The following is a 27,512-nucleotide window of genomic DNA, read 5'->3' as shown; positions in this document are numbered from 1 at the left end:
CCACATGAATGGCTGGTAGATATATTAAGAATATATAAAGTCGATGATAATATAGTGGCCTTTTTAAGACTTATAATGACAGATTGGAAGACTAAAATTCACATCCAAATACCTGGCGAAAGCAATATCGAAACGGAAAATATCGCAATTAACCGCGGCCTATTTCAAGGAGACTCGAGAGTCCATTGTGGTTCTGTCTAGCGATGAATTCATTATCCCAGCTATTGAACTCCACTGGCTCAGGTTTTAGCATTAAAAACAACAATACTGTAGTGGCGAAGCTTAATCATCTGTTGTATATGGATGATTTGAAACTAATGGATTCCACTGGAAATTACTTAGATCAAATGCTAAAAACTGTAGAAACGTTTTCAAATGATATCAGTATGCACTTTGGGTTAGACAAATGTCGTGTACTAAATATAGTCAAGGGAAAGGTTCAGCCCGGAGGATTCGATATGCAAAATGGCCAAAACATCGAGGCTATGGGCGAAAATGACGAAAATGTATAAATATCTAGGAGTAAAGCAAGCGCGGAAAATTGACCATAAACAAACGACAATCGGATTAACATCAGAGTTCCTACGAAGAGTAAAACAGCTACTCCGCTCACATCTTAATAGTAAAAATTTGTTTAAGGCATTAAACACCTACGCATTTTCCGCGCTTAGCTACTCATTTGGGATTATTAAGTGGACTAAAACGGATATAGAAACCCTTCAGCGAAAAGTACGAACACACCTCACAAAGGCACAAAAACACCATCCTCGAAGTGCAGTAGAAAGAACGACATTACCGCGGTATTTAGGAGGACGAGGACTTATTGATATAAGCGAGCAATTAGAAAAACAGATTACTAATTTACGAACTTATTTTCAGGTGCAGGCGGAGACATCTACTCTTCATCGCGCGATTTGTGCAGTAGATGACACAACACCGATCAAACTGAGGGAACAAGAAATGCGCATAAACCATCTTACTAAGAACGAAAAATGCGCATCTGGATGGGTAAACCTCTGCACGGGCGACATCCGAATGAAGAAAGTCAAGACTATGTCGACAATATAGCGTCGAACTATTGGCTGACATCAGGAAAGATGTTCCCTGAAACAGAAGGTTTATTACTCGCCATTCAGGATCATGTTATACCAACCAAAAATTAACTGAAATATATCGTCAAAGACCCTCAGGTCCAAAACGACAAATGCCGATATGGATGTCAAGCCCAAGAAACTATCCAACATCTTACCGGGGGCTGCCAGACATTTGGTGCAACTGAGTATAAGGAACGGCATGACTCAGTAGGGAAGATCCTCCATCAAGAGATAGCTTTTAAACTGGGACTTCTACAAACAAACCATCTCCCATATTATCAATACATTCCTGAGAGTATGCTTGAGAATGACAACTACAAGCTATACTGGGATCGCACTGTGCTCACAGACCAAACTGTAGCATATAATAGACCAGATCTCGTGCTAGTTAATAAACTAACAAGATAAACAACACTAATCGATGTGACGATACCTAACAACAATAATCTGCGTGTTAAGCATAACGAAAAGATCGCCAAGTACAGAGATCTGGAAATACAAATAAGGAGACAATGGAGAATGGAAAGTATCCAGACGATACCTATTATTCTTTCTACCACTGGAGTCATCCCGAAGAACCTCCTAGAAAACATAAAAATATATAAGATCATGCAGAAAGCTGTGCTACTTTCGACGTCCAGATGCGTGCGAAAATTTTTGGGAGATACACCGACGTACCAAGTCACCTAGGACTCGATAACATGGAAAGAGTCCCACCAGAGCTCAATCCTTTTGATACCGTAGGTATCTGGGATGAGCGAATGTTCCCCTTATAGGGAGTGTGAGCCGTATGGCTAAAACTTAAAAACAATACTTAATAATAGGTATCTTATATGCTTAATATAAGCGTATTAAAACATATTTTTTAATTCTAAACAACTTTTCATAATAACAATTTTGGATATTGTGAAATGTAAAGGTACTTTACTCTTGAGCAAAATTCACATTTTTTGACAAATCTTAAATTTTAAGTTTTGGATCATGCAGAACTTTTTATAAAGGATCAACTTTTTTTCATAAAACTAATAATAAACAGGTTTCCCATACGAAGCCGACTAAATTGGACACACTATATTTTGGTAATAAAATTTAATTCATTTATTTTTTAAAATACCTTGGCTCTGCAGCCAATACTTTTGGAGGTTTGTATAAGAGGATATCAGAGGATATTTGATCATCTGGGATCTCATGAGAAATGTAGATAAACAAAATAATTCGTAAATAAACTGGGATGTTTTAATATATTGAGGACCCAAAATATTCACTTTATATACGAATTACACAGTGCAAATTAAAACAACCATTAAGCTATGCTGCGCAAATGTTTGGCAAAAATACTAAAAGGAAAAGAAGACGAAAGAAAAAACTATTGGTAAAATTGTTATCCAACAACAAAGGGAAGAAAATAGACTGAAAATTAAGAAGACCAACGAGGCCCTCCATGTAAACTTCGTGTTAAATGAAAGTATAGAAAAAAAAGATAAACAAAATAAAAAAGGATATTACTTAGTATAGAGATACAAAACAATTAAAAGCACAATTATAATATGTACATGGAAGTAAATTACACTTTAACAACAATAGGGTGGATAAACTTACAATATGCTTGGCAGAAGAATACTATGTAACTTAGATAATATTTTCTGGACCATAAAACTTAAATCAAATATTATGTTTATACGGGAATAAGCCACAATTGATTTTAATGGAAATTACATTTTGTATTTGTTTTTGACCTTTCGACTTCCACTCCGAAAATCGTTTTCAACAGTGGAAGTGGAAACGTAAAAAACAAATATAAAATGTAAAATTCATTACAATCACTTGTTGCTTTTTCCCATATAAACATAATATTTGATTTAGATATGCCAGTTTCAGAACACAAAACTTAAATCAATAAATGTTTGGGTAACAACCTTAGATAAGGTAACAACTAAGACACCTTTTCCTAGTTTTTGTGATATTTTAGTGACATAATCATTAAAAATGACAGACGTGCGTTATTTAGTAGTTTTAAAAGGGATAATATCTTATTTTAAGGCTTTTGTATTACTTAGTGTGTTCTTAGATTTTAGTGATTGTTGTTTAGTTCTGTTGAGCTATTTTAAAATGGTAACCCCTAATGTTCAACGACTACTGATTAAAAAAAGTATGAATTATAGCTATTAATTTGGTAGTCTTCAGCTTTTATGCTTGAAAGATCAATTTTTTCCCAGTTTCTTATAGTAGAATTCATTTTTTTATTCATTACTTCTATGCGTGTTTGCGTATCAGTGATTTGTCGAAGTCTCTGTTTTTCATGTTTGTTTTATGCTGATTTATCCTGGCACTTGGTAGTCTTGCAGTTTCTCCCACATAAAAATTTTTGTATTCACATGGTATTTTATATATGCAGTTCTTTTTGATCTCTGTTGTGTGTTGTTAGGTTTGGTTTTGGACAGAATATGTCTCAGTGTCTCTTAACTAAACCTAACTAATCCTCATTAGTGTTCTAGTAATAGATGATAATCAGCAATGAAACCACTATTATGGATTATTGTTTTATATCCTCATTAAATCTTAGTTGAGGAATATTGCAGATTGGACCAACTTCAGTGTTAAACAGATATTTCATGTTGCAAACAATAAGGAAGCGTTTAAAGAAGTGATCGCCAACTTCGTTAGAAGACGACACAATAAGAAGATCGTCAGTTACTGCCCAAATTGTTACTTGAGAAATAATATTTTTGACAAATATAAATAAAAAAATACAATACAAACTTTTATCGAGAAATGGTCGAGAGGAAATTCTTTAGACGCGTTCTGTATGTAAAAAAAATTACTTAAAAACTAATAACAGTACGAAAATTTGATTAAAATGTAATAAAAATAATCAAAAATTGCAAGCTCCATATACATCGCAAGCTTAAAAATGATGAAATCAGCATTCTGGCTGTCTATCTCAAAATATTAATTGCACCTTTGCATTAACAATGCAATTTAGATTAAAAAATAGATTTGTACCGATGCGTTTCCCAAGAAAATGTTTAGCTATATATTTAAAAAAATTCTGACTATTTATATTATAGATTTATCTTTTTGTTACAATAATATAGTAATGTTAGTTTTCTTTGTATTTTAGGTTTATAGAAGGATTGCGAGATAAATTAACGACGTTGTATCCTTTGTACCAAAATGCAAGTTCATCTTTCAACTACAAATTAAATGATACTGTTTTAATTAAATATCCAGGAGAAATAAACTACGTGGAAGTAGTACCGTTAATAATCGCGTTCGGTTTACTGTTTCTCTATTATTACTTCTCTGTGCGAAAAATTGAAATAATCAAATCCAAACTGGGAATGGCGTTTACTGCCACATTCACAATATTTTGTAATCTTACTATGACTATGGGAATCTGTTTTTTCTTTGGTTTGACTCTTAACTCGGATGGTGGAAAAGGAATTATACCTTATTTAACTTTACTGGTTGGTTTAGAAAACGTTCTTGTTCTTACCAAAAGCGTTGTTGCAACACCTTTGCATTTGGATGTCAAAATCAGAAACGCACAAGGATTAAGTAATGAGGGATGGTCCATAACTAAAAATTTACTATTAGAAATTACAGTCTTAACTTTTGGACTTTTTACTTTTATTCCAGAAATTCAGGAATTTTCCATTTTTTCAATAGTTGCTCTTATTACTGATTACTTCTTGCAAATGTTCTTTTTCTTGACAATTCTCGGTCTAGACATGAATCGTATGTCACACGCAATAGAAAAAATGAGTCAGAAGCTAAGAAATAATCTATATCAGCAACAGAGTTTCTTTGATAAACCTTTTACTGGTGTTAAGGGTATGGTACGTTCCAAATCACATCCTAGACTTACAAATTTCCCATCAAACATAGTAGTTGCTCAAAAACAAGGTCCACAGGAAAAGAAAATTCCCAAAAGAGTTAAATTAGTCAATATTTGGGCTAGTACAAGAATTTTTCAGAGATCCTTCATGCTTCTTATGTTGATGTACATATTTTTGATTATCTATAAGAGTGACATAATGAATCAATTCTTACGTAAAACTGTCGACAAACCAGCAGAGAATAGTACAATAATGCATTTTGAAAGTGTACCTACAGTAAATATGTATCCAATATCAACACCTGATTATCCGGTTAGTATCAACTATGTAACATATAGTCCTCCAGAACAGTATTCCCAAAACCAAACGCAAGGCATAGAAAAATTAAAGCATTCTGACTACACTCCTTGGTTGAAATTACCTTCAAGACATTGGTCAGCCATTCTTCGAAAATATAACGTTTCCATAAGTGGTCAAGTAATCGCATTATTACCAAATATTAAATTATCTCATGTTGTTAGACCGGAACAAGCAGTAATACTGAGAAATCCAAACGAAAAATATGGAGATACATTTCAATGGCACGCCTTGGCTGTTGCTTTGGATCCAATAGACTTTTATGGTAAGTTTTTTTATACATACAAAATAGTTTTTATAATTTTCTGATGCACAATTTCCATGAGTATGGATATGCATTAAAATCTGATAAACTGGTCACAATCCTTTCAGTGAAACGATTTTTTTTTTAATTAAGTGTTTTACTATGCTTTTATTATTATTGGCGAATTCTCACTTTAAGGGTAAATCAGTTCTTTTTAGTGTTGTTTTGATTTATCCAGTAATTACGAATACGGTCTGCAAAGCGATGTTTTCGTTCTCTTGACAATTTTAGTTAGAATTAGCTAGTTAATTAATTAAAGGTGTACATTAAAGCGTTGCTGTAAGGAAATGATCTTCGACGTCGCGGCAGGAAGAAATGAATTCGACGTGTACTCAAGTGTGGGTATGCTCGCCACAAAATCTTGTAAAGTTCTGCCTTCTTCCTTAGTAGGAACAAACCCCTCTTATACCTAGAGGTGGTGCGGAGCGATTGTCTGGGAATATTTCGAACGTCGAGTGCACCGTACTAAATTAGATTATATGTAATTTAGAATGCTGTTATCTCAAGCTTTTGTACAAAATTGCGTATGCATCCCCTTCTTGAGAAATGCAATAAATTAGATAAAGTCTCAAGAAGTTGATCTCCTAAAAGCCCCTATCTTTCATTTTGGGGTAATTACGGATGTTTCCACAGACGTGTGGGTAATTTTAGACAAGTGGTTCTCAGACTTGACTAGACAAACTAGCCAGAAACAAATCACCCGGAATAGATAATCTCTCAGCGGAATTATATAAAGAAGGTGGCCACGATATCATAATAGCGCTACAGCAGCTTATAAAAGAAATATGGATACAGAAGTCCCTTCCCAATGATTGGAATATTGGAATACTTTGCACCATACACAAAAAGGGAGATATCTTTGAATGCTCTAACCATCGAGGAATTACGCTCCTAAATGCAGCATATAAAATATTCTCCAATATACTATGCCATCGTATGGAACCATATGCAGAGCGAATAATAGGACAATACCAGGCTGGTTTCAGAGGTGGTAAATCAACAATTCATCAGATTTCAACCCTAAGACAAATTCTAGAGAAAACACTGGAATACGGTGTAGACACGCACCACATATTTATAGACTACAAGGCAGCCTACGACTCTGTAAATAGAAGAGAATTGTTTAGAGCAATGATAGACCTAGGAGTACCAAATCAGTTGGTAAGTTTAACCAAACTAACCCTTGAAAAAGTTGAATGCAAAGTACGAATCCAGGGGGAACTCTCTGAACCTTTTAAAACAAATAACGGGCTACGTCAGGGAGACCCACTCTCCTGTATACTATTTAATCTAGCTCTGGAAAAAGTAATACGTACGTCACAAATCACAACTACCGGTTCAATATATAACAAATCTGTGCAAATCTTAGCATATGCTGATGATATCAATATTGTTGGGAGAACGGAAAACGCAGCACGAGAGGCGTACGTAGCATTAAAGGAAGCGGCTACAAAAATGGGTTTAATAATAAACACCAATAAAACAAAATACATGAAAATAGGTACGCAACCACAAACACTACGGCCACTTGTTATAGAAAATGACGTCATCGAAGCAGTTAACGAATTTGTATACCTGGGAACGCTCGTCAATACTGAAAATGACACTACCGCAGAGATAAACCGCAGAATTTGCACGGCTAATAGATGTTATTTTGGGCTTAATCTCCTTTTTAAATCTACAGTTATCTCAAGAAATACAAAAGTAAAACTCTACAAAACAATAATACGCCCAGTCCTAACATATGGTTCAGAAACCTGGACTTTAACAAAAAGCAATGAAAACATGTTAGGATGTTTCGAAAGAAAAATACTAAGGCGCATCTATGGAGCGGTAAATGAAAATGGTGTCTGGAGAAGACGATACAACTTCGAACTCTATAGGATATACCAGGAACCAGATATCGTAAAACACATAAAGATAGGACGTCTGAGGTGGGTAGGCCATGTAATGCGGATGGAGCAAACCGACCCAGCTAGAAAAACGCTCCTTGATAGACCTATTGGTCAAAGAAGAAGAGGAAGACCCAGAACAAGATTCCTAGATAACATCGATGAAGACATAAGAAATATGGAAATACGTGCTTGGCGGAGGAAGGCGATGGATAGGGACGACTGGAGAAAAATTCTTGGGGAGGCTAGGACCCACACAGGGTTGTAAAGCCAAAATGATGATGATGATGGTTCTCAGACTTTATAAAAAATATTAATATAGTCAATTTTAACGTGGGAATTCAAAGATATGAAATTAACTTTTAAATAAGATTATATAAAATTATTAAAAATATTTATGAAATACTTTTCCAAACAGTCCCCTTTATCTACTTTGTCTGTAAAGGTGTTTTTATCTGTCTATGTATATTTCGTTTATATTTGCGATTTGAGGCCTTTTTGAATTTCGATTAACCAAGGTGGTCGTTGTTGTTAGCCTATTTCTTAATATTGTTCTGAAGCTATTTTCTTGTGGCATGTTAAATTAATTACTATTTAAATGGGAATAAGCCACAATTAAAGGTTAAAGTACGTTTATTGACGTTTCAATTTCCACTTCGGAAATCGTTCTCAAAATACAAACATTAGTAAATTAAACAAATTTTGTTTTTTTGTTAGTTAGTAAAAAATTTCTTCTAATAATTTAATGTTATATGACTCATTTATATTGACAATTCAGACATACATTATACATTTTAAAGTAGACGACTTTAAAATGATTTTGCCAATACTGTTGAGTTGCGTTCCTGGGACGACTTTACTTAAGATAGTTCATTCAATTACATGAAATCAACTTTAACTTGAGAATATCCGTCAGAAAAATCATAGCATGTAATTCGTCTTTAAAAAGACAAACACTTGCCATGATGACAGTAAAAATCTCCTGTTAGTGATTCCATAGTAAATTATGAGGGAAAAACCAGGAAAAAACCTCATAATACTATCCCGACATGGTAAGTATTTGGTCGTGCATCTTAGTTTACTTTCAATAAACACCAAATTCTGATTTTATATGTTTGTTATTTAAAAAACATATATGATGCATCCTCTATATGTTACCGACTTACTAATACTGGTATTTTCCTTTTAATAACTTCCTCTTTTAATATGGGTAACCAGATCTTGGATGTTTTTTTAGAATTCCAAAAAATTTCATACGTCTTTTCCTGATGTCAATTATGTTCGAGATTTTTTCAACTGATTTGTTTGATTTTAAACTATATCCATCTTCTGTTTGTGTAGTACCGTTGATTTTTGTGATTATTTTTCTTTCTTCTTTTTTATGTCTTCCAGTTCGTATTTTTGTTGAGGATTAGTTTCTCGCTTGCATATAAGAAGGACGGTTTGATAATGATATTATAGTTACGGATTTTAGTGTTCTTTGATATTTTTTCTTATTATGTATGTTTTGTGTCATTTCTAGTGCTTTTTTGGCCTTTTGCAGTCGGTAATTTTGTAATTTTTCTTCTTTCCCTGTAGGTTCAATAAATTCCCCTAAGACATTTAAAATACGGCTGTTTTGTGTAAGCTGAGGTTGCTGGTTAAATGATTAGAACAATAACAAAAAAATGCAATATTTTTATTGTGAATAAATTTGCAATTAATTTAAATATCACGAAAATACCTGGCGTAACTCATTAATGTTATCTGCACAAAGAAATAGCACTTACCATTTGAATTTGGTATATTAATTGCAGCTAGTGAAGTCAAATAGTGGCTGAGCCCCTTGGTGTGTAGAAAACCGACGCCGGCGCGCTTTTCGCGTCTCTGATAAACTGGAGATGTTTATAGTACCATGTCTCGTTTCGATCTGATCTTTGTTATCATTTTAAAGGATAAAAATCCGCACCTAAAAAAGTGGTGGCCACAGGAAGCGAACCCTCATAAATTGAGAGTTTTAAAACGGTCACCCAGCCTTTGCGTATACAATTCCGCAGACATTTTTTAGTCATAACAAGTGAATTTTTTTGAAAATAAAAACAGTTTACCATGTGTTAGCCAGTTTGACAATGAGAGTTTACTGAATAGAAGAAAATAATATACTGTAATCTATTAGAGTAAATAAGTAATTAAAATATATAATTAAACAAGATCATATTATAATACAGTAATAAAAATATTTAATGTCAAATATGTAACTAAATACTAAATACTTTTCCAAACAAAGGCACTCTGTTAATTTCTCAATAGTTTGTTTTTAATTTATTGGTATCGATCCTATTGCCAATAGATTCAATTTTTTATAAGGATATTCGTAGGCCCACTTTTTCCGCGAATTCTTTTAGTGTCTCAATCTTTATGATTGCTGTGTGTCCGTCTTCTGTTATTATTGCTAAATTATCAAACGCGGGGTAAAGTATGTGAAGGTTAGTTTAGTGGTTACGATTGTAATTGGTTCCCAGTGATTTTCTTCACGTTGTTTATTTTCCAACTCTTCCATAACTTGCCCAACACAATATTAAACAGCAGTGTTTGCACGTCATCTCATTGTCTAAATCCCGTATTTATGCCGAACGGTTCTGAGAGTTCTGCCATAAAGTTCACCTTAGCTTTTGTGTTTGTTAGTGTTTGCTCAATGGGTCTTCCTGTTTTGTGATCCAGTCCTTTTTCTTCTTGTTTACACAGGAGTGATTTTCGGTCTATCGAATTATAAGCCTTTTTAAAATCGACGAATGTGCATATTATACGTTTGCATCTTAATCCTCTTATTTTAATTATTGTTTTTAAGTTCAAAATTTGTTGTGCATCCGATTTGTTCCGGCTGAATGCGGCTAGGTATTCGGCCAATTTTGGTTCTATTTATTCTTGTATTCTTTTTCGGAGACATTCAAAGAGAATTTTGTATGTTACTGCTAAAAAAGATATTCCTCTGTAGTTATTGAAATCTATTTTGTCACCCTTTTCGAAGAAAGAACCAACTGCCAAACGTAGATTTTTCCTGGTCATTCCCAAGTACTTCTTTGATGTTGACTCTTCAAGGTTACTTAGTGTTACCCTGGCAAGTTTACATCCTTTCCCTTCTTCCCATCTTTTTACGGTTTGCGTATGGGAGTGACATTTGACAATTTCCGCGATTGTTGTAGTTGACCAACCAAAAAGATCCCCAGGTCCTATGAGTCTTAGGCCTGCCGCCTTCCTAGATAATTGGTCAGCGATGCGGTTGCCTTTATTAATATTGTGTCCTTTAACCCACCTCAGGATGATGGTATTACCATCCGAAGCTTGAGTTAGTGACACGTGACACTCCATTACTAAACCTGATGTGACACGTGGTCTATTCAAGGTTAGTAGCGCTTGTCTGCTATCTGTGCAGATCATTATAGTTTTCCCTGCTATACCTTTTTGGGTTATCTCTTTTGCGGCTATGGAGATACCAGTTAGTTCTGTCTGAACTACGCTGGCATTTTTGCCCATACCCCACTTTATTCTTAGGTTCAGTGATCTGGAGTATATCCCGCATCCTGAGCCTTCTTTCATTTTGGAGCCATCGGTGTATATGCAATAGGCATTTGCCACGTTTGTCTCCATATACTGTCTTGTTTCAATTTTGTAGGGTTTGTTAAAGACAAACTTTGGTTCAATTGAGTCGCATCCTGCCTGTAGCAGTGGTAACGCATCCAGCTCTCCCCGCCAAAAACGAGTTCTCAATTGTCCCATTCCTACATCAAGGTTTGCACCAGCTGAGCGCAGTCGCATCATTGTCACTAGCGCCACTTCTTTGACATATATATCTAGAGGCGCGATGCCAATGATCAACTCCATTGCAGCAGTTGGTTGTTTTCATGGCAACTGTTATATTTATGCAAGCCATCCGCTAAATATGGTTTAGTTTGTTAATCGCTGTTACCTGTAGCACTTTTGGTACCCAAGCAATATCTCCGTAAGTTAGCATTGGCCTAATGACAGCGGTGTAGACCCAGGCGATCACCCTGGGCGAGGCTCCAGGTGTGGCCGACCCTTCGTCGACACTGCTCATAGGCAATATATGCTCTTTTAGCTCTACCATCTAAGTGTGAGTTCCATGTTAACTTCCTGTCAAGGGTAATACCAAGGTACTTCACCTCGTCAGAAAAATTTAGACTGTAGTTTAGAATCCTTGGGGGTATTAAGCCCGTGATTCTTCTTTTCCTGGTAAAGAGGACCATCTCTGTTTTCTTAGAATTTATACATAATGAGTGTTCCTTGCACCATGTTTCTATTAGTCGGAGAGCAACTTGCGATCTCTCACATAGTGTGTTCTCAAACTTACCGCTTTGCAGGACAGCAATATCGTCTGCATAGGCTATTGTGTAGAAACCGTTGCTGCTGAGTTGGTCAACCAGGGTATCTAGAACTATGTTCCAGAGTAGTGGTGATAGCACCCCTCCCTGTGGACAGCCCCTCGTAACCATGCCTCTAACAGAAACGTCTTCTACATTTATGCTTATTGCTCTATTCGAGAGCATACTGAATATCCATTCGCTTATGGCCAGGGGAACATTCCTGACGTTGAGCTGTTGGGTGATAGTTAGGAATGTACTTTTATCAAACGCTCCCTCAATGTCTATGAATATACCTAGGGTGGATTCTTATTATCCAGCGATCTTTTAAATTTTCCCACTACATGATGCAGTGCAGAATCGGTAGATCTTCCCGAAGTATATGCATGTTGATTTGGGTGAATGGACCAGAACTTCATCCCTTATGTACCGCTCGCATAGCCTTTCCATCGTTTTCAACAGAAAGGATGTTAGGCTAATTGGTCGGAAACCCTTTGGTTATTGTGTAGTCCATCCTACCTGGTTCATCATGTTCCTATCTTTGCAATAAAATTTCTTTACAAGTTGATTTCTTGCGTGTCGTCAACAATTTTTATTATCCTCCTTGGCGAGTATAATCTTTTTTTTAAATATGTTAAATATTTGGTCTTAATACCTGTTCTAGTTTCATTAATTAAAAATTATCAATATTTACGAAAATTTAAAAAATATTATTGATGCGGTACTCTTGTTCAATTTAATATAATTTAAAAATGTTGTACGTCAAGCTGATTAAAAGTATCCCTAAAATACAAACAAGTTTATTACTATTAATATATATTCGGCTATATTTTATAATAAAAACTAATTAGATTAAAATATTGACGCAATCATATTTGAAATAAGTCCAAAACTAATCTTTACGGTAAATATCAATATTTTGGATACAGCATAAAAATACGTTATTTTGACGGCATTCAATCAATTAGCTCAATTTAGAGTTTAATAGGTAAAACTAAAAATTAGTTGCTGATTTTATATTTTATTATTAGGAATAAATTTTAGTTCTTTTGTGTTCGCACAGATGTTTTGTGGTAAGAAAGAGAACAAAATTTATCTCATTTTTTTAAGTTTCGATTAAAATTAATTGCTATTTTACAGTGCTTTTATTTTTATTTGTTGCGTTTTATTTTTATACTATCTTCTATTATTAATCTCCTGTTTTAACTCTTTATAAGTAACTAGGTTTAATTACTGTACTTTAAATTCATTTGTGCCATACATTTTTCGAGACTAGGGGTATTATCGTAGTTGTTGTTTTGGTTCTAAAATAAAACTTATTCGAGCTTTGAATCGCGTGTGGGAGCAGAAACAGTCCACATCCAAATCATGAATGACCTTAAACCACATCCTTTTAGCACTCGCTTGCTTAGACGAACAACCTCTCCTACTAGGGTTTTAAAAATATTTTTGTAAATTGTTTAGTGATTCCAAAGAATAACTGGTACTGAGTAACAAAATTAATAAATGAATGAAGTGTAGAACCACTATAGAAAATATATATAATTTTAGAAAAAACAAAAAGTTTCTCTTATCCTACCTGAGATTCTTCTTCTTCAAGTGCCCTCTCTATCAGTCGAGGAAACAATTTTGGCGAACTGTATGTATGTGAATCGAATTCTGTCCAATCATAGATGTTTTTCCGTCCGGTAGTGCCTACGGCCAGATATATACTTTTTTGTGTATATATTTATTTTTCCTTCTATGATTAGTTTTAGAAGCTCATATATCAAGGGCATATCAAGGGATATGCCCTAGATATGCGATGTTTCTCATCTTGATTAAAGTTAACAGTTTTACGTTTTCGTCATGTCGGTCAGATAGCCAAGCGGGCTGGGCGGCCGGCTCTCACTCGCTTCACTGCGAGTGGTTCAGTGGTTCGATTCCTAGCTCGGTGTACAGAAAACAAACAGTCTAACGCAGCAGTTTAAAATTCTAAATGAATCTGCTGCTTAGACTAGAATATGCTGGTGTCTGATCGGCCTATGGTGGAGCAGTACGGCAAGAGATAAGGGCTTGCGGCTCAGTGATACTCCTCCATAGATCCCTACCGGAAGGGCGAGGCGCCTAAAATACCGGGTATATATATATATATATATATATATATATATATATATATATATATATATATATATATATATATATATATATATATATAATCTTCGTCATTTGTGACGTGGTACACACGGTATATTCTAAGCACACGTCTTTCATGGTCGAAGCCTCTATTCATACTCCATAGCAAGACATAGGTAGTTCACGTAGCATTTGACAAATCTGAATCTAATTGTTATTCTTAGGCTGCTATCGCTTAACGAAGTCTTTATCTTAAGGAAATCATTTCTGTCCTTGTTCTTATTTCTGAGTATAGCTAGAGAAATAGGGATATTTAAAAATATTAATTTTGTATGTGATTGGAGAGCATTTATTTATTAATAATTATTGTTAGAATAGTTTTATCGAAATTCCCGTACAAATTACGCTTTAACTGATTCTTTAATTGATTATTTATTTTCACATCTGCCGTCTCATTCCAGTATAGATTTGAGATTAGTTGATTGTTCTTTCTATCTATACCGATCTCTCGCAATCTCTGTATCAGCAGGTTATGTTAACATTATCGAAGACACACCGGTAGTCAATAAAACATATAAAAACATCATGTAGCCCTTTCGAATCAAAAGTTTTAATGAGAACTGACGTTCTGTAGTCTGTAAACCTTTAATAAGACCGAATTGCCCCACACATCGCCCCATACCGTCTTAGTTATATTGGCGTGAATTATGCAAAGAAATGCTTTCAGAAGTGTTTTATTAAGCTAATGTGAAATATTTGTACTTTTTTGGATATGTTGTCTTTGGAATTGTGATAACATCGATTTTATCCAGTCATCTGATATTTGACCACTGTATTATATTTTATTAAATAATTATGTTTAATATTTTGTATCTGCATTCTTCACTACTTCTGCGTAGGTGACTAGATCTAGGTCTCAGTAGACATTGGACCAATGACTTTTATTGTTTTTCAACAACTCTAAATTTGTTGAACTTCTTGAACGAATTCCAACATGCTTGGTCCACTAGATTGACCAGAGAGTTCTGTACTTGGAACAGTTCGGTAGCATGAGTTTAACATACACTTTGTGATTCATTTTCATCTAAAATGATTTTTTTATCACGATCTTGAAAATTTTCTTTATTGCTAATAATGAGTTTATTTATGGCATCTATTTCTGAGTCTGCGAGGATAACAATGTCATCTGCATAGAACAACATTAATAGTTTAGTATTTTCATGTACAGGGTGTATTAATGTTTTTATCAGCAACATTAGTTTTTTTCTTCCATTCCTGACTTATAATAAAATTCTTAACTAGAAAATTTTACTGACATGATTGAATACGGTGTTCTTTTAAAAGCCAATGAAATGCTATCAATATTTTTTCTGCTAGGTGTATTTTCAGAAAAATTTCCGAGTTGGAAATAGAAAATAAAAAATATTTTTAATTGTAGATAATTACAGAACCGCGAACCTATTTTTTTAACTTATGTTCTAATATTCTATTAAAATCCAAATACAGAACATTTTCTTTTCAGATGAAACAGCAGGACATTCGATTCCTCAATCAGATCAACCATTTTACCCTACATCCCCTATGGAAATATTTTTAACAACAATCCTCTGTTTAATCAGCGTTGTAGTTTTGGCATATGGTGTTTTTGTCCTGTATCGATGTATATGCTCGAGAAATTACGCAGAATGGAGAGCTTCTTGGTTTAATGAAAAAGTTGAAGAACAACAAGAAAATCAAGTGTTACTGGAAGCTATGCCGATTGGATTAGAAGGTCATAGCCAAGAAATTGAATGCATCGCTACCGATGGTACTAATATAGTTAGCGCTTGTTTGGGTAAGTTTGATGTTCGGACATTGTTTTAAACTTGTTTCTTAAGAAAATAGAATTTCAGTGACTCTTACTAATTTAATAACAAGATATAATGGAAATTTTAATGATAAAAGATTAAATTAATGTATTCTAACGTTAGTGCATAGTCTATTTCATTAAATAGAAATATACGAACTATAATATATCATACAAAATAAAATTATCTCCCACAACCACCCAAAAACCCAATAAATAGAAAAATATTAAAAAAAATTAAAAATTACGTATTATTATATACGTTACACACATATACAAACGCGCACACACACACGCACACATACGTACCACACACAGACACACCATGGTTGAAATTCTAAAATCAATCGCCATTGATTTGGCTGTTGTTATATGGATTATATAACAGTCCAAATAGAACCAATATCATCGGTAGTTATATGGATTAGACAAGGAGTGAGATGGGGCTGTGTCCTTTACTCCACTCCTATTGCATATATTTGGAATCTATATTTGGGGAAGCATAGCATAAGCCAAAGTCAATGTGGAATTAATGTCAACGAAATACATTTAATAATAGAATAATCTCTATAAAATATCTGTGCTAATATGAGCACATGAGCAGTGAGTGATACCTAAAAATAAATAGTATCAAGAATTGAACATGCGAGGAAACATTCATGATCATGATGACATTTTTTACAAGATTAGACAGTTAAAGTTCTGATCTCGGATGATCATATTCTGCAGTTTATGTATACGCCCTTCAAAATGTATGTATACATTTGCATACATACATTTTGGAGGATACTGCGAATTTCATGGATATAAAAGATCATCGATGTTCTTCAGTATATGAATAACCAAAAGATCTGCTAAATGAAAAATACAGTACTTGGATAATGTATTAAGAGGTGAAAGTTAAGGGCAAACCATTATTGCCATTTAGATCAGCAACATTGGGAATGACGGATGTAGTAAGAAGAAGAATTGCAAACATATGTTAATGCTGCAGACCCGATCCTATCGAATGAAACTGGTTTCCAACTAGTAATCTATAAATACCTAAATCTGGACACGTACTGAAAGAAAATCTTTCTGCCAATATCTCAATCAGAAATACTTTTTTTTTAATTGCCGTATTGCCAGATTCCAGTAAGAGCTTAAGAAGGTATTTTTTGAATTCTGGCGGGCAACGGTGGGGGAAATCTTTTTTAGACATCCAACGTCACGGAGCAAGTCACCCTGGCATCTTTCGGCCTACTAGTATACTAGGCCAGAAGACAAAAGTCATCAAAGGCGATCAACTTAAGATTAGTGAATGGAATAAGATAGGTGAAAGGCCGGAAATGGGTCCAAATGGGCAAAGTCCGGGCCCAGTTCCGCTCACCCTCCTTAGCATTTCCTCTCCTGTCCCGTCGCGCTCGCCTCACAAGAATTAGCTGCCGCGACCCCACAAGAGAACGAATGCCTCTTTGTTTAGTCGGCTTTTACTTTTCTTCAAACTACTTTTCTTGTTGTCAGTTTTCTCGAATTTTGGTGTACATTTGCTACTTTTTGAAGCTTCACCAGTCTTCTTATATCTTTTTTAGATTTTTTTTCTTTATCCTTAAATCCGTAAATAATACAGACTTGTCGTTTAAATTATTTGGAATTGCGTCACTATAAGCTTGCTGAAACAAGATAAACATGCATTGTGATATGTTATATAAATTTATCTTTTAAGGATTTCGCCGTGGGAATAGTTTCATCTTCAGTTGAATCAGTATTACTGGTGGCATTTTTGTGTAAATCTTTACAAAAAGGTTAAATTTATTTTTCAGTTAATTAATTTCTTCATGGATTAAAATCAGCTTCACATACATCGAGGGTAGCATTATGCAAAAACTGGAATGTTACACTTTTTTCGTCAGCATCATCATCGCTGTCGTAGTTGGGATCGAAAGTTACATTATCCATTAAAAATTCGAACAAAATGAGATTTTCTGTTGTCATTTTTTCATGTTCAATTTGAAATTTTAATATATCTGAGATCTTAACGGAAATTTTATATATTGTCACTTTGACAGTTTTGCTATATACATAACTAGCTGGATGCATTTTGATGATAAAGGTACTTGGGCACACCGTAGACAAACCGACAAACTGGAACATATTCGAAACGTGATTGAAATGTTCATAAGTAACATTTTTTTAAAAATATTTTAACCATTTAAATCATAAGTATTTCGTGTAGCTTAGCTTAACTCAATATCAATCATTCATAATCAAGTATATATATATATATATATATATATATATATATATATATATATATATATATATATACATATATATATATATATATACATATATATATATATATATATATATATATATATATATATATATATATATATATATATGTGTGTGTGTGTGTGGTTTCAGTTGTTTTTCGGGTTTGACTCCGCGTTAAATATGTTTGGTTTTTAGAAAAACCATTGTTTTGGCGACGTTTCGGCAAGGTCACACTTGCCATTGTCAAGTCAGATTAGTTCTGCTTTGTCTTGATGTTCCAGGCGAATTGGCCGAAACGTCGCCAAAACAATGGTTTTTCTAAAAACCAAACATATTTAACGCGGAGTCAAACCCGAAAAACAACTGAAACCACATATAGCTCCCGCGGAAATTTCAAATTTAATATATATATATATATATATATATATATATATATATATATATATATATATATATATATATTGATATGATATAAGAGAAAGAAAAATAGTGATTAAAAATAATTTACAAGTTATATATTAGATATTAAAAGTAGTTGGTTATTTTAATAAGTTATATACTAGAAAATTTTATAAAAATATATTTATGTGAGGGCATTTTTAAGAAATTAGCATATAATAATTGTAAAAAGTTGTATTTTAGTAATTATGATTTTGTAGATATATTTAAGTGAGCCATGTGACTAGGCAACCAAAAATACTCTTTAAATTGACAGACAGGAATTCATAAATTACGAATATAAAGTGGGGTTATAATAATAATGTTAGTTTAAAATGTTTAATTTATATATATTTAATGATTTAAGTGTATATTCTGATCTGAAAAGCCTAAATGTCAACAAAATTATCAATAGAACATTAACGAATTCTCCAGAATGCAGAATTTGACCTTTGTTTATGTTGGAACATTCTGGAATAATGATTATGTCGGTGGATCGAACAAATACTTTTTTCGAGAACATCCATATAGAAGAAATAGAACTAAATCGAACATGATTTCTTACCAGATGGTTCTGGAAGATTGAAAAGATATAAATACCCGTGATTTGGATTCAAGAGGACAGTTTTAGTAAGTCAGTCAGTCAGAAAGTTTAGTAAGAAATATGAAAGTTAGTTGGAGTCAGTCAATCAGTTACAAATAGTCCAATTGTTTAATATAGTGAGTTAAATGAAGATTAAAAATTATGCATATATTTTAATGCACATTTATAATTATACACAAATAATTATTGAAGATTATAAAAGTATATTAGAAGAATATTGGATGGATATTGGAAGGAATTAAAATTATATTATGATTGGAGATTAGTATAAATCAACTTATAATAATTGGATATTGGTATATTGAAAAGAAGAATAAATATAAATGCTGTTTGCTGGTTTGCTTGGTGGTTTATAAATGCTGGTGAAGAAAAATATATCTTAAATTGGTAGAAGCTGATAATTGGAAAAAGTAATTTCACAAAAACAAGGATAACCGAAGTACGAAGACATTCAGTGGTGATTAGAATCTATATAGTGGAAAACAGTTCATTTAGGCATTCAGTGAAAGAAAGGTACAAAATTTTGTTAATATAATTTAGTTAGTGTCATAACAGTTTCAATTTTGAAGATAGTTTGTTTAAATTTTACATTGTCTATAGAATTTAATTAGTTTTATAAGAATATCAATTTAAAGATAGTTTATTTTAAATTTACATTGGCTAGGTTAGATATATATATATATATATATATATATATATATATATATATATATATATATATATATATATATATATATATGTGTGTTTCATAATAGTTATAATAAAGATATTTTAAAAAAGTACTTACAAACTAATTCTTTGAGAACCGCGATAAAAACCTTATATTATTAAAAATACTCATTGCTCATCATTCAAACAAACAATTACATCATAACAATATATATATATATATATATATATATATATATATATATATATATATATATATATATATAGTAGACTCCCTCTATAACGAGAACTGAAATGGCCGACGAAATAACTCATAATTAAATACATTAAAACAAAAAAGAGTTGTTTACTTTGATATACGTTAAAACAAAAAATTTGTACTTACATTTTTTTCAACTACATAATGTATAAAGTGTATTTTCGGGGATAACATAAACTATTGCTTCTGCAATTGGAAGAAGTCTGTCATTTTTGACTGCTTTAAATTGTCCAGTATCATTCTATCTATCATATTTTCTAAATATGTGAAACAGTTGTATTTATTGTAAAGAAGTTTATTGCGGGCAGCAGTTAAGTTTATTGAGTAGCCGTTTAAAAAGGTATTTATGTATAGCCACGGCCGGGCCAAAAACGTAAAAAAACACGTTATATATATATATATATATATATATATATATATATATATATATATATATATATATATATATATATATATATATAATGTACTTTTTAGTACGACCCTACTGTCCCTACTATAAATGATAGAATTGTTACTTTCTTTTTTAGGAGGGCAAATCAAAGTTTTCGACAATAACACGACAGAAGTAATAAGTCAAATTGATAGAAAATCAATTTTCATTGACGCTAAATCATCAGATCTAGCTTCTGAACTAGATGAAACCCTTTCAGACTACGAATCCGGTTCGCCTCCCTCGCGAGAAGATTCTTTTCCCAAACTCCTAAATCGTATAAATACGGATTTCTCTAACACTACTGATGACCACTGGGATCCAACAGAGTATACTGATTCCAAATACAATTTTAATAAGTCGTATCGACATTTCTATTATAATCATAATTTCGGTACAAGATTAAGAAATCGATATGAATCTTTGAAAGAGGGAACCTCTAAAAGACACAGCATGGAAAATATTGCGAAACGTAGAAGTTTAAATAGTGGAGACGACGGTGAAGTGAGAAATAAAAATAATGTAATATATAGTAGGTAAGTTAGACAGGCATTCTTTAGATACGTGTATGTTCAACTATTTTTTCAATAATTTGAAATACCGGAAACGATATTTTGCTTTGTAGTTTATATCACCAGTAATGTTGGCAGTGAAAACTCTGACTTTAAGATGTAAAAATTTCGTAGTAGTTGAGCAGTATATTTGATATGTGAATCATATTAGGTTTTGATATGTAGTATCAAGTTCTGTCACACCTAACAAACGCCAGAGCTGACATATTATCATACTATTTAACGTTTTTAACTTATGAACAAACATATTCCAGGCTTTTGTCTACTTGCAGTAATATTAATATAGTCACAAAATACGTTTCTTACATTTTATAGGAATAAGTATGATAAAATGAAGTAAAAAAGGTTAAATTCAAAAAAGCACGTTGCATTTTTTCAACATTGCTACAGGGTGTATTTAAAATACGACTTTGGAACTTCTCTATCCAATAAAATCGGCCTTTTATTAGTTGTTTGATTTAAAAACATCGAATATATAACAAGTTTTTCATATCGTCTGAGGCTCCACAAAGATTTTGTCTTATTTTTACTCTGTTTCTAGAGTGTGTAGAGCGTTAAGTATATTATAAGTTATAAATTAAGTAAAATAAACATATTCAATGATGATTTGTACTTCAATACAAACTTTTATCTCTTGAAACCACCGTTTATGGCATAAATAACGTTAAAAAATAATTTTTTATGATGTAAAATGCTTAACTTATGAATTCAAATTAATAACAATTAATTCATCGCTTGTGAAATTTTGTTTCATTGTTTTTAAGTTTTTAACCCCTAGAAACATTCTTTCATGCAATAAATACTTAAAAAGCCTATTTAAAATTAGATTAGCACATACTGAATTACTCAGTACCACATAATAAATAGTTAGCATCTGTTTAAATACCTTCATTTGATAATCGTCTTGTTGGTAACGATATTTCTAACGCCTCTGCAATACGCTAAAATATAAAATATTTAAAATACTGTTAATATTTTTAGAATAATTTAAAACTTCTAAATTTGTTCTAGCCTCTTTTTCTAATCGATAATAATCTAAATAATTTTAATATTATTCTTTGTTCTTTTTTGATATATCTTGGAATATTTAAAATATTTTATTGAAAAAATAAATAAATATAAAATAAAATTTTCACCATACAATGTCAGAAAATACTAACCTGGATAACAAAATGGTCATTTTACTCGTTGACATTGTCAAAGTTCTGTAAAGATCGAATACTTTTGCGTCAAATTATCTTTATTCGCACCATTGATTGGTTATCGATTTAGCTTATTCTAAACGTCAACCAATTATACATCCTCAAGTAGAAGTCGCTTTAATATGCAACTATCCGTCAACGCTACATAATTTTCAGTTCTATGGTATAATAAGCACAGACTTACCTTTTTTTCTATCACTTCCAACTTAATGCGTTAAGAGAATTCGATAAATTATGACGCACTGAAAGAAGGATTGGGTTTGAACTTTATATCAAACTTGTTTTATGCTGAGGTACGCAAAATGACGTATTTTCCATTCGAGTTACTGGACTTTTTACGCATATTATGTTTTATACACAATGCCGTAATTAAAACACTATTTTTGTTTTATGTTTTAGATCTAGTTCTGGAGGTGACAGTAAATCCAATACTCCATGCGAAAGTGGGGACAGTAGTAACTTTTCTGGATGTAAATGTAAATTATCACCTATATGGTGTATGGACTATTTGGACAACTTAATCGTTATTGGTTGTGCAGACGGTAGACTTGAGTTTTGGGAAGCATCTTCTGGAGACTTAAAAGTAAGTTTCTGAAATTAGAACTAAACACTTTTGCATACTTAGAAAATATTTTAAAGTAATACTGTACAGGGTGTTTCACGTAGACCGCACATTATAATTGGAATCGGATTTGAAATAATATTACTATACTATACCTATTTGACGCATTGGGCTACTCAGGTCCATTCTTACATGAAACTGACTGCTTATGCAACCACGTTGATAGCGAAACGATTAAAAATATATAAAAAATATACTAACAAAGAACATGTGTTTGTTTGTCTTAAAAAATCCCTAAGGAAATACTAAAATAGTTCGGAAAATATTTTTGCTGCTCGCCATAAGTAGGTAATATAATCAAAATCATATCATTCAAATAATAAAGGGGCATTGTTTTTAACCGCAAGAATTACTTATCTTGTAGTTAAGCTAGGTTTACTGTCGAATAAAAAATCATTAATTTTAGGTATAGGAAACTAATAATTGAAAGAAAATTAATTTCATATTTAATAAAAGAGTAAAAGGGTTCTAAAACAGCTTTCTTGTGGCACGTCTAAGTTAAATATGATATATTCAATTCAAATGTTCCTTATAAACATAATATTTAATATAAGTTTGTTGTATTTAAAATTATTTACTTTCTGTGGGCTTTTCTTCTTTTATTGAAGCATATTGCATATTTTTCTTAATCGTTGTCTCCTATGCTGTTGAGATATTATTATCATTCCACTCTTTCTGGAACGACATGTGCTTCTTTTCCCTACTTGTAATTTATGTCGGGCTATTATAACTCCTCCGCTTTCTATCTTTCTATTAATTTACCTGTTCGACACTTTCTTGTTATCTTGCATCCACTAAGTTATATGGCCTCTTCTGCACATTTTCTGATCTCACTACTCCCTATTTTGTTGTACTACTTTTAGATCTTATTTATGTGGTTTAAATTGTGTTAATGTAGGAAATATAAAATTAGCTTGTTTAGAGTACGAGCAATTAGCACAACTCTGAAATGATTAGACAAAAAACTATATGAATAACCATTTATCTTGTGTAATTATCTTTATGGGGAAAGTAGTGGCAGAAATTATGGTCGCTGTGCTCTGATGTCGTCTAAGCAGGAGATGAATCAAAATTATTTTCGAATTTATTGATAAGGTTGGGCGGTTCTGGGTTAAATTGATGATTCTCCCACACAAGTTTTTAAGACGTAACATATAGTCTAGTCTAGTGGTTCTCAGCGTCTCTGGGTGCTTTTATAGTATAGGGGTGCCTCAATTTGACGCAAGAAATTTAAAGATATTAAAAAAATGATATTATCGATTGAATAAGGTAGTAGATTGATAGGTAATGTTAAACAATTTTACATAATAAAAATAAAATATTAGAACTAAACAAGTTTTCCAAGCACACGTTTTTGTTTCTATTTTCACTGTTTGTTTCTCCATATTGTGTCGTTCTGTTTTGATTGGTTTTGCCCCCTTACTTATCTCTCAATATTTTGTCACTTGATAACTTGACTTCAAGGTATTCAAATCTCATTAATTTTTCTACCAACTGGCTTTCAATCTGAAGTTTGAACCTTATTTATGCACCTTATGGCGAATTTCTTAGTCATAGTATTGAACTGATGTAACATTGTTGGTAGATCATAGGGTCATGTGTTCAACAATGAACCACACGTACTTAATGAAGCAACCAATCTTTCGTTAGTAATACGCATAAAACTAAATCCCAGTTGTTGTTTTGCCACCACCAAACATGCACGTGTTATAACAAATTATAAGAGTTTGGACGCATCGAGAAAATTTTTCAAGGTAAGCTTTTTCGTCGGTAAGATAGTTTCGAAACAAATTTTTCGATTTTTTTTTAAGTTGCGGTACGTACCTACACAATGAATCAAACTATGTTGGGGCACCAATGAACTATGGTTCAGTGTGCACCCTTCCAATTTTTTAGATTTATTTTTGTTAGCAGGATGGGCCACATTAAGAAAATAGAAAGAAAGAAATGCGCACATACTGTTGATCAAATGAAGGCAGCATTGGAGTTAGCAACCAGGGGTATGAGTATTCGAAAAGCAGCAGTAGAAAGTAATTTAGCGTACCCTACATTAAGGCGATACGTTGAAAAAAGAAAGTCTGCTTCAAACGAAAACATAAGATTTGCCCCAACTATGAGAAGAACATGATTTTCACAAGTGAACAAGAAGATGCTCTTAAGACTTATTTGAAAACTTGTGCCCTTATGTTTTATGGATTGATGTCTTTTGAATGTAGAAATGTTGCATATCAAATGGCTTAAATGAATAATATCAAAATTCCTGATTCATGGAAGAATGCAGAAATGACTGGCAGGGAGTGGCTCCGAAGTTTTAGGAACAGGCATACAGATCTGTCACTGAGAAAACCAGAGTCGTGCAGTCTGGCACGCGCGACATCATTTAACAGAGATAGTCTTAATCGCTTTTTTGTATGCTGTAATAAATCGGAATGCCGCATTTTCTGACGGCACAAGAATTTACAACTTCTTGATGAAACTAACAACCTCAACGGTGCAGAAAATATTGGCACCAAAAGGGAAAAAAAGTGTTTGGGTAAAGTCACCAGCGGTAAGAAAGCGCAGAAAACGATTTTTTGCCAAGTGAGGTAACAAACAGACCATGTCCAAATGATACTTCTAATAATACAAGAGACCTTCCAGGAGGTAAATATAACGATGAAATCACTGTGCCAAATGACCATGACAGTTGTACAATTAATAACATTGAATCAGAAAACACCGAACATGCAGAAAGTCGAGCAGGACCATCAATTTTATTTCACCACAAAAATTTATGCCTGCACGGAAACCTTTTCAAAATAATAGAAAGAACAGAAAAAGTAAAAAAAGTATTATTGCCACAGATACACTGGAAAAAACCATTATTTAAGAAAAAAGATTGCAAGCTAATAAATGAAGCTAACAATAGAATCCAATTTGTTAATGACGATAATACGGATTCAGAGGAGGATGAAATAGATATTTTCCTTGAGAGTGACAGTGATTGTGTAGAATATGAACAAGATCTTCCCATTTTAAATCCAAATTTGATTAGTACTCAAGGTTTTAACACTAACGTAGAAGAATGTGTCTTGGTAGAATTTCATCCACCAAATTCAATGGTGTATTTTGTGGAGAAAATATTACAGATAGAACGAGATGGAGAATAATGCATATCATTTTTAAGATACAAGGATATATATAGTGAGCAGTTTATTATGCCCAATGTTCCTGATATAGCTTCCGTCGACAAGAAAGATGTGAAATATATTTTGCTGAGACCAAAACTATGTGGCAGCACAAAACGACAACAATGTTATTTTGCGTTTACAGTGTCTTTTTCTTTACTAAATATCAGATAAAAATTTAAATCTTACTATGGTTTCTGTAAACCTAATTTTTATTGGGTATGTGTAAAATAAAGTAAAGGTTCAATGTGTATGCAGCACTAGTTCATTGTGTACCACTCGTGGGACACAATGAACCAAAGACAGTCAAAAGAAAACCATACTATTAACTTAAAAACAATCATCTTTATTGATAACCACATTATATGTAAGAGATTACAAGTATGTGTTTCTGATACTCGTACCATTTCGTGTTTTTAGGTTAAAAGGGGCTGATCTAAACAATTTTAGATTTTAAATGGTTCATTGTTGAATACATGATTGTTGTTGATTCATTCCTCGCTATCAGAACTGCGTCATTTGCATAGGATACTATCTTTATTTGATTATTTTTTATTGGGCAATTAATATTTTTCAATATTAGTTATCATTTGGTATTTCAAATGGTTTTATTGTTTTTTTCCGTAATTTTACTTCAGTTTTGATTCTTACATAATATCTTCTTAAAGTTTCATCTGTGGATTGAAATTTTAAGAAACTTATATTATCTTTTAAGAACATTACTTACTTTCTAAACGTACAAATTTTTAAGGCATTGTGTTTATAAATCGATAAATATTCAAAATTTCTGATAAAATATTAATAATCTTGACGAATGAAGTGACATGTTGCAAAATATGCCCAAAGCTTTACGCAGAATTCAATAATATAACATCTAAAAATACAATATCTAAATAAAATACAGTACAATATATAAATATGATAATATCTAACAAAACAACATCTAAAAATAATATTTAAAAATACAATAATGGGCATTCCATTAAAAATAACAAAAAACTGACAAAGATCTGTAAACATTTTAGACATGTATGTCTGACAATTATAGGGAAACGCAAATTTTCAGATTTCACATCCAATTGTTTTCAGACATGTCTAATGAGCAGTATACATGACTCTTTATTCTATGTATATATAAAAATTAATAATTTTAAAACTACATTTGAGATTATTATGTATGTTGCAGTGTATCTTTGAAGACGGTGTTGAATCTGGTATAAATCATCTCAAGATAGTAGGTGCCAAAGTAATTGCTGTAAGACTGTGTGGTTTAATAGAACTGCTCCAACTTCAAACCTACAATCAAGGTAGGCCAATAGACTGGAATTTTACTTGTGCGTATAGAAGAATGCACGTGAGAACTGCTTCTGCTGGTTCTATTTCTGAGCAGGACCTCAAGAAACCGGTAAGAATTTTGGAAATTAATTACAACCTATCTATGTACCATGTTTCGGACATCGGCCTCTGTTTATCTCTTTCATGCTAGAT

At 32.6% G+C, this 27,512-nt stretch overlaps 1 protein-coding gene across 1 annotated transcript in view; it reads left to right on the top strand.

Moving 5' to 3' along the window:
* Positions 1-27,512, top strand: part of SCAP (SREBP cleavage activating protein) — a 163,921-nt gene that overhangs the window by 105,089 nt on the left and 31,320 nt on the right. Inside the window, exons 6-10 of the mRNA XM_072540484.1 lie at positions 4,216-5,555; positions 15,482-15,793; positions 20,559-20,997; positions 22,635-22,818; positions 27,211-27,429. Of these exons, the coding sequence (XP_072396585.1) occupies positions 4,216-5,555; positions 15,482-15,793; positions 20,559-20,997; positions 22,635-22,818; positions 27,211-27,429 (2,494 nt within the window). The remainder of the gene's footprint in view (positions 1-4,215; positions 5,556-15,481; positions 15,794-20,558; positions 20,998-22,634; positions 22,819-27,210; positions 27,430-27,512) is intronic.

This window comes from Diabrotica undecimpunctata, chromosome 8 (genome assembly GCF_040954645.1).
Source record: "Diabrotica undecimpunctata isolate CICGRU chromosome 8, icDiaUnde3, whole genome shotgun sequence".
Taxonomy (NCBI): domain Eukaryota; kingdom Metazoa; phylum Arthropoda; class Insecta; order Coleoptera; family Chrysomelidae; genus Diabrotica; species Diabrotica undecimpunctata.
This window is presented reverse-complemented; position numbering and strand designations above follow the sequence as displayed.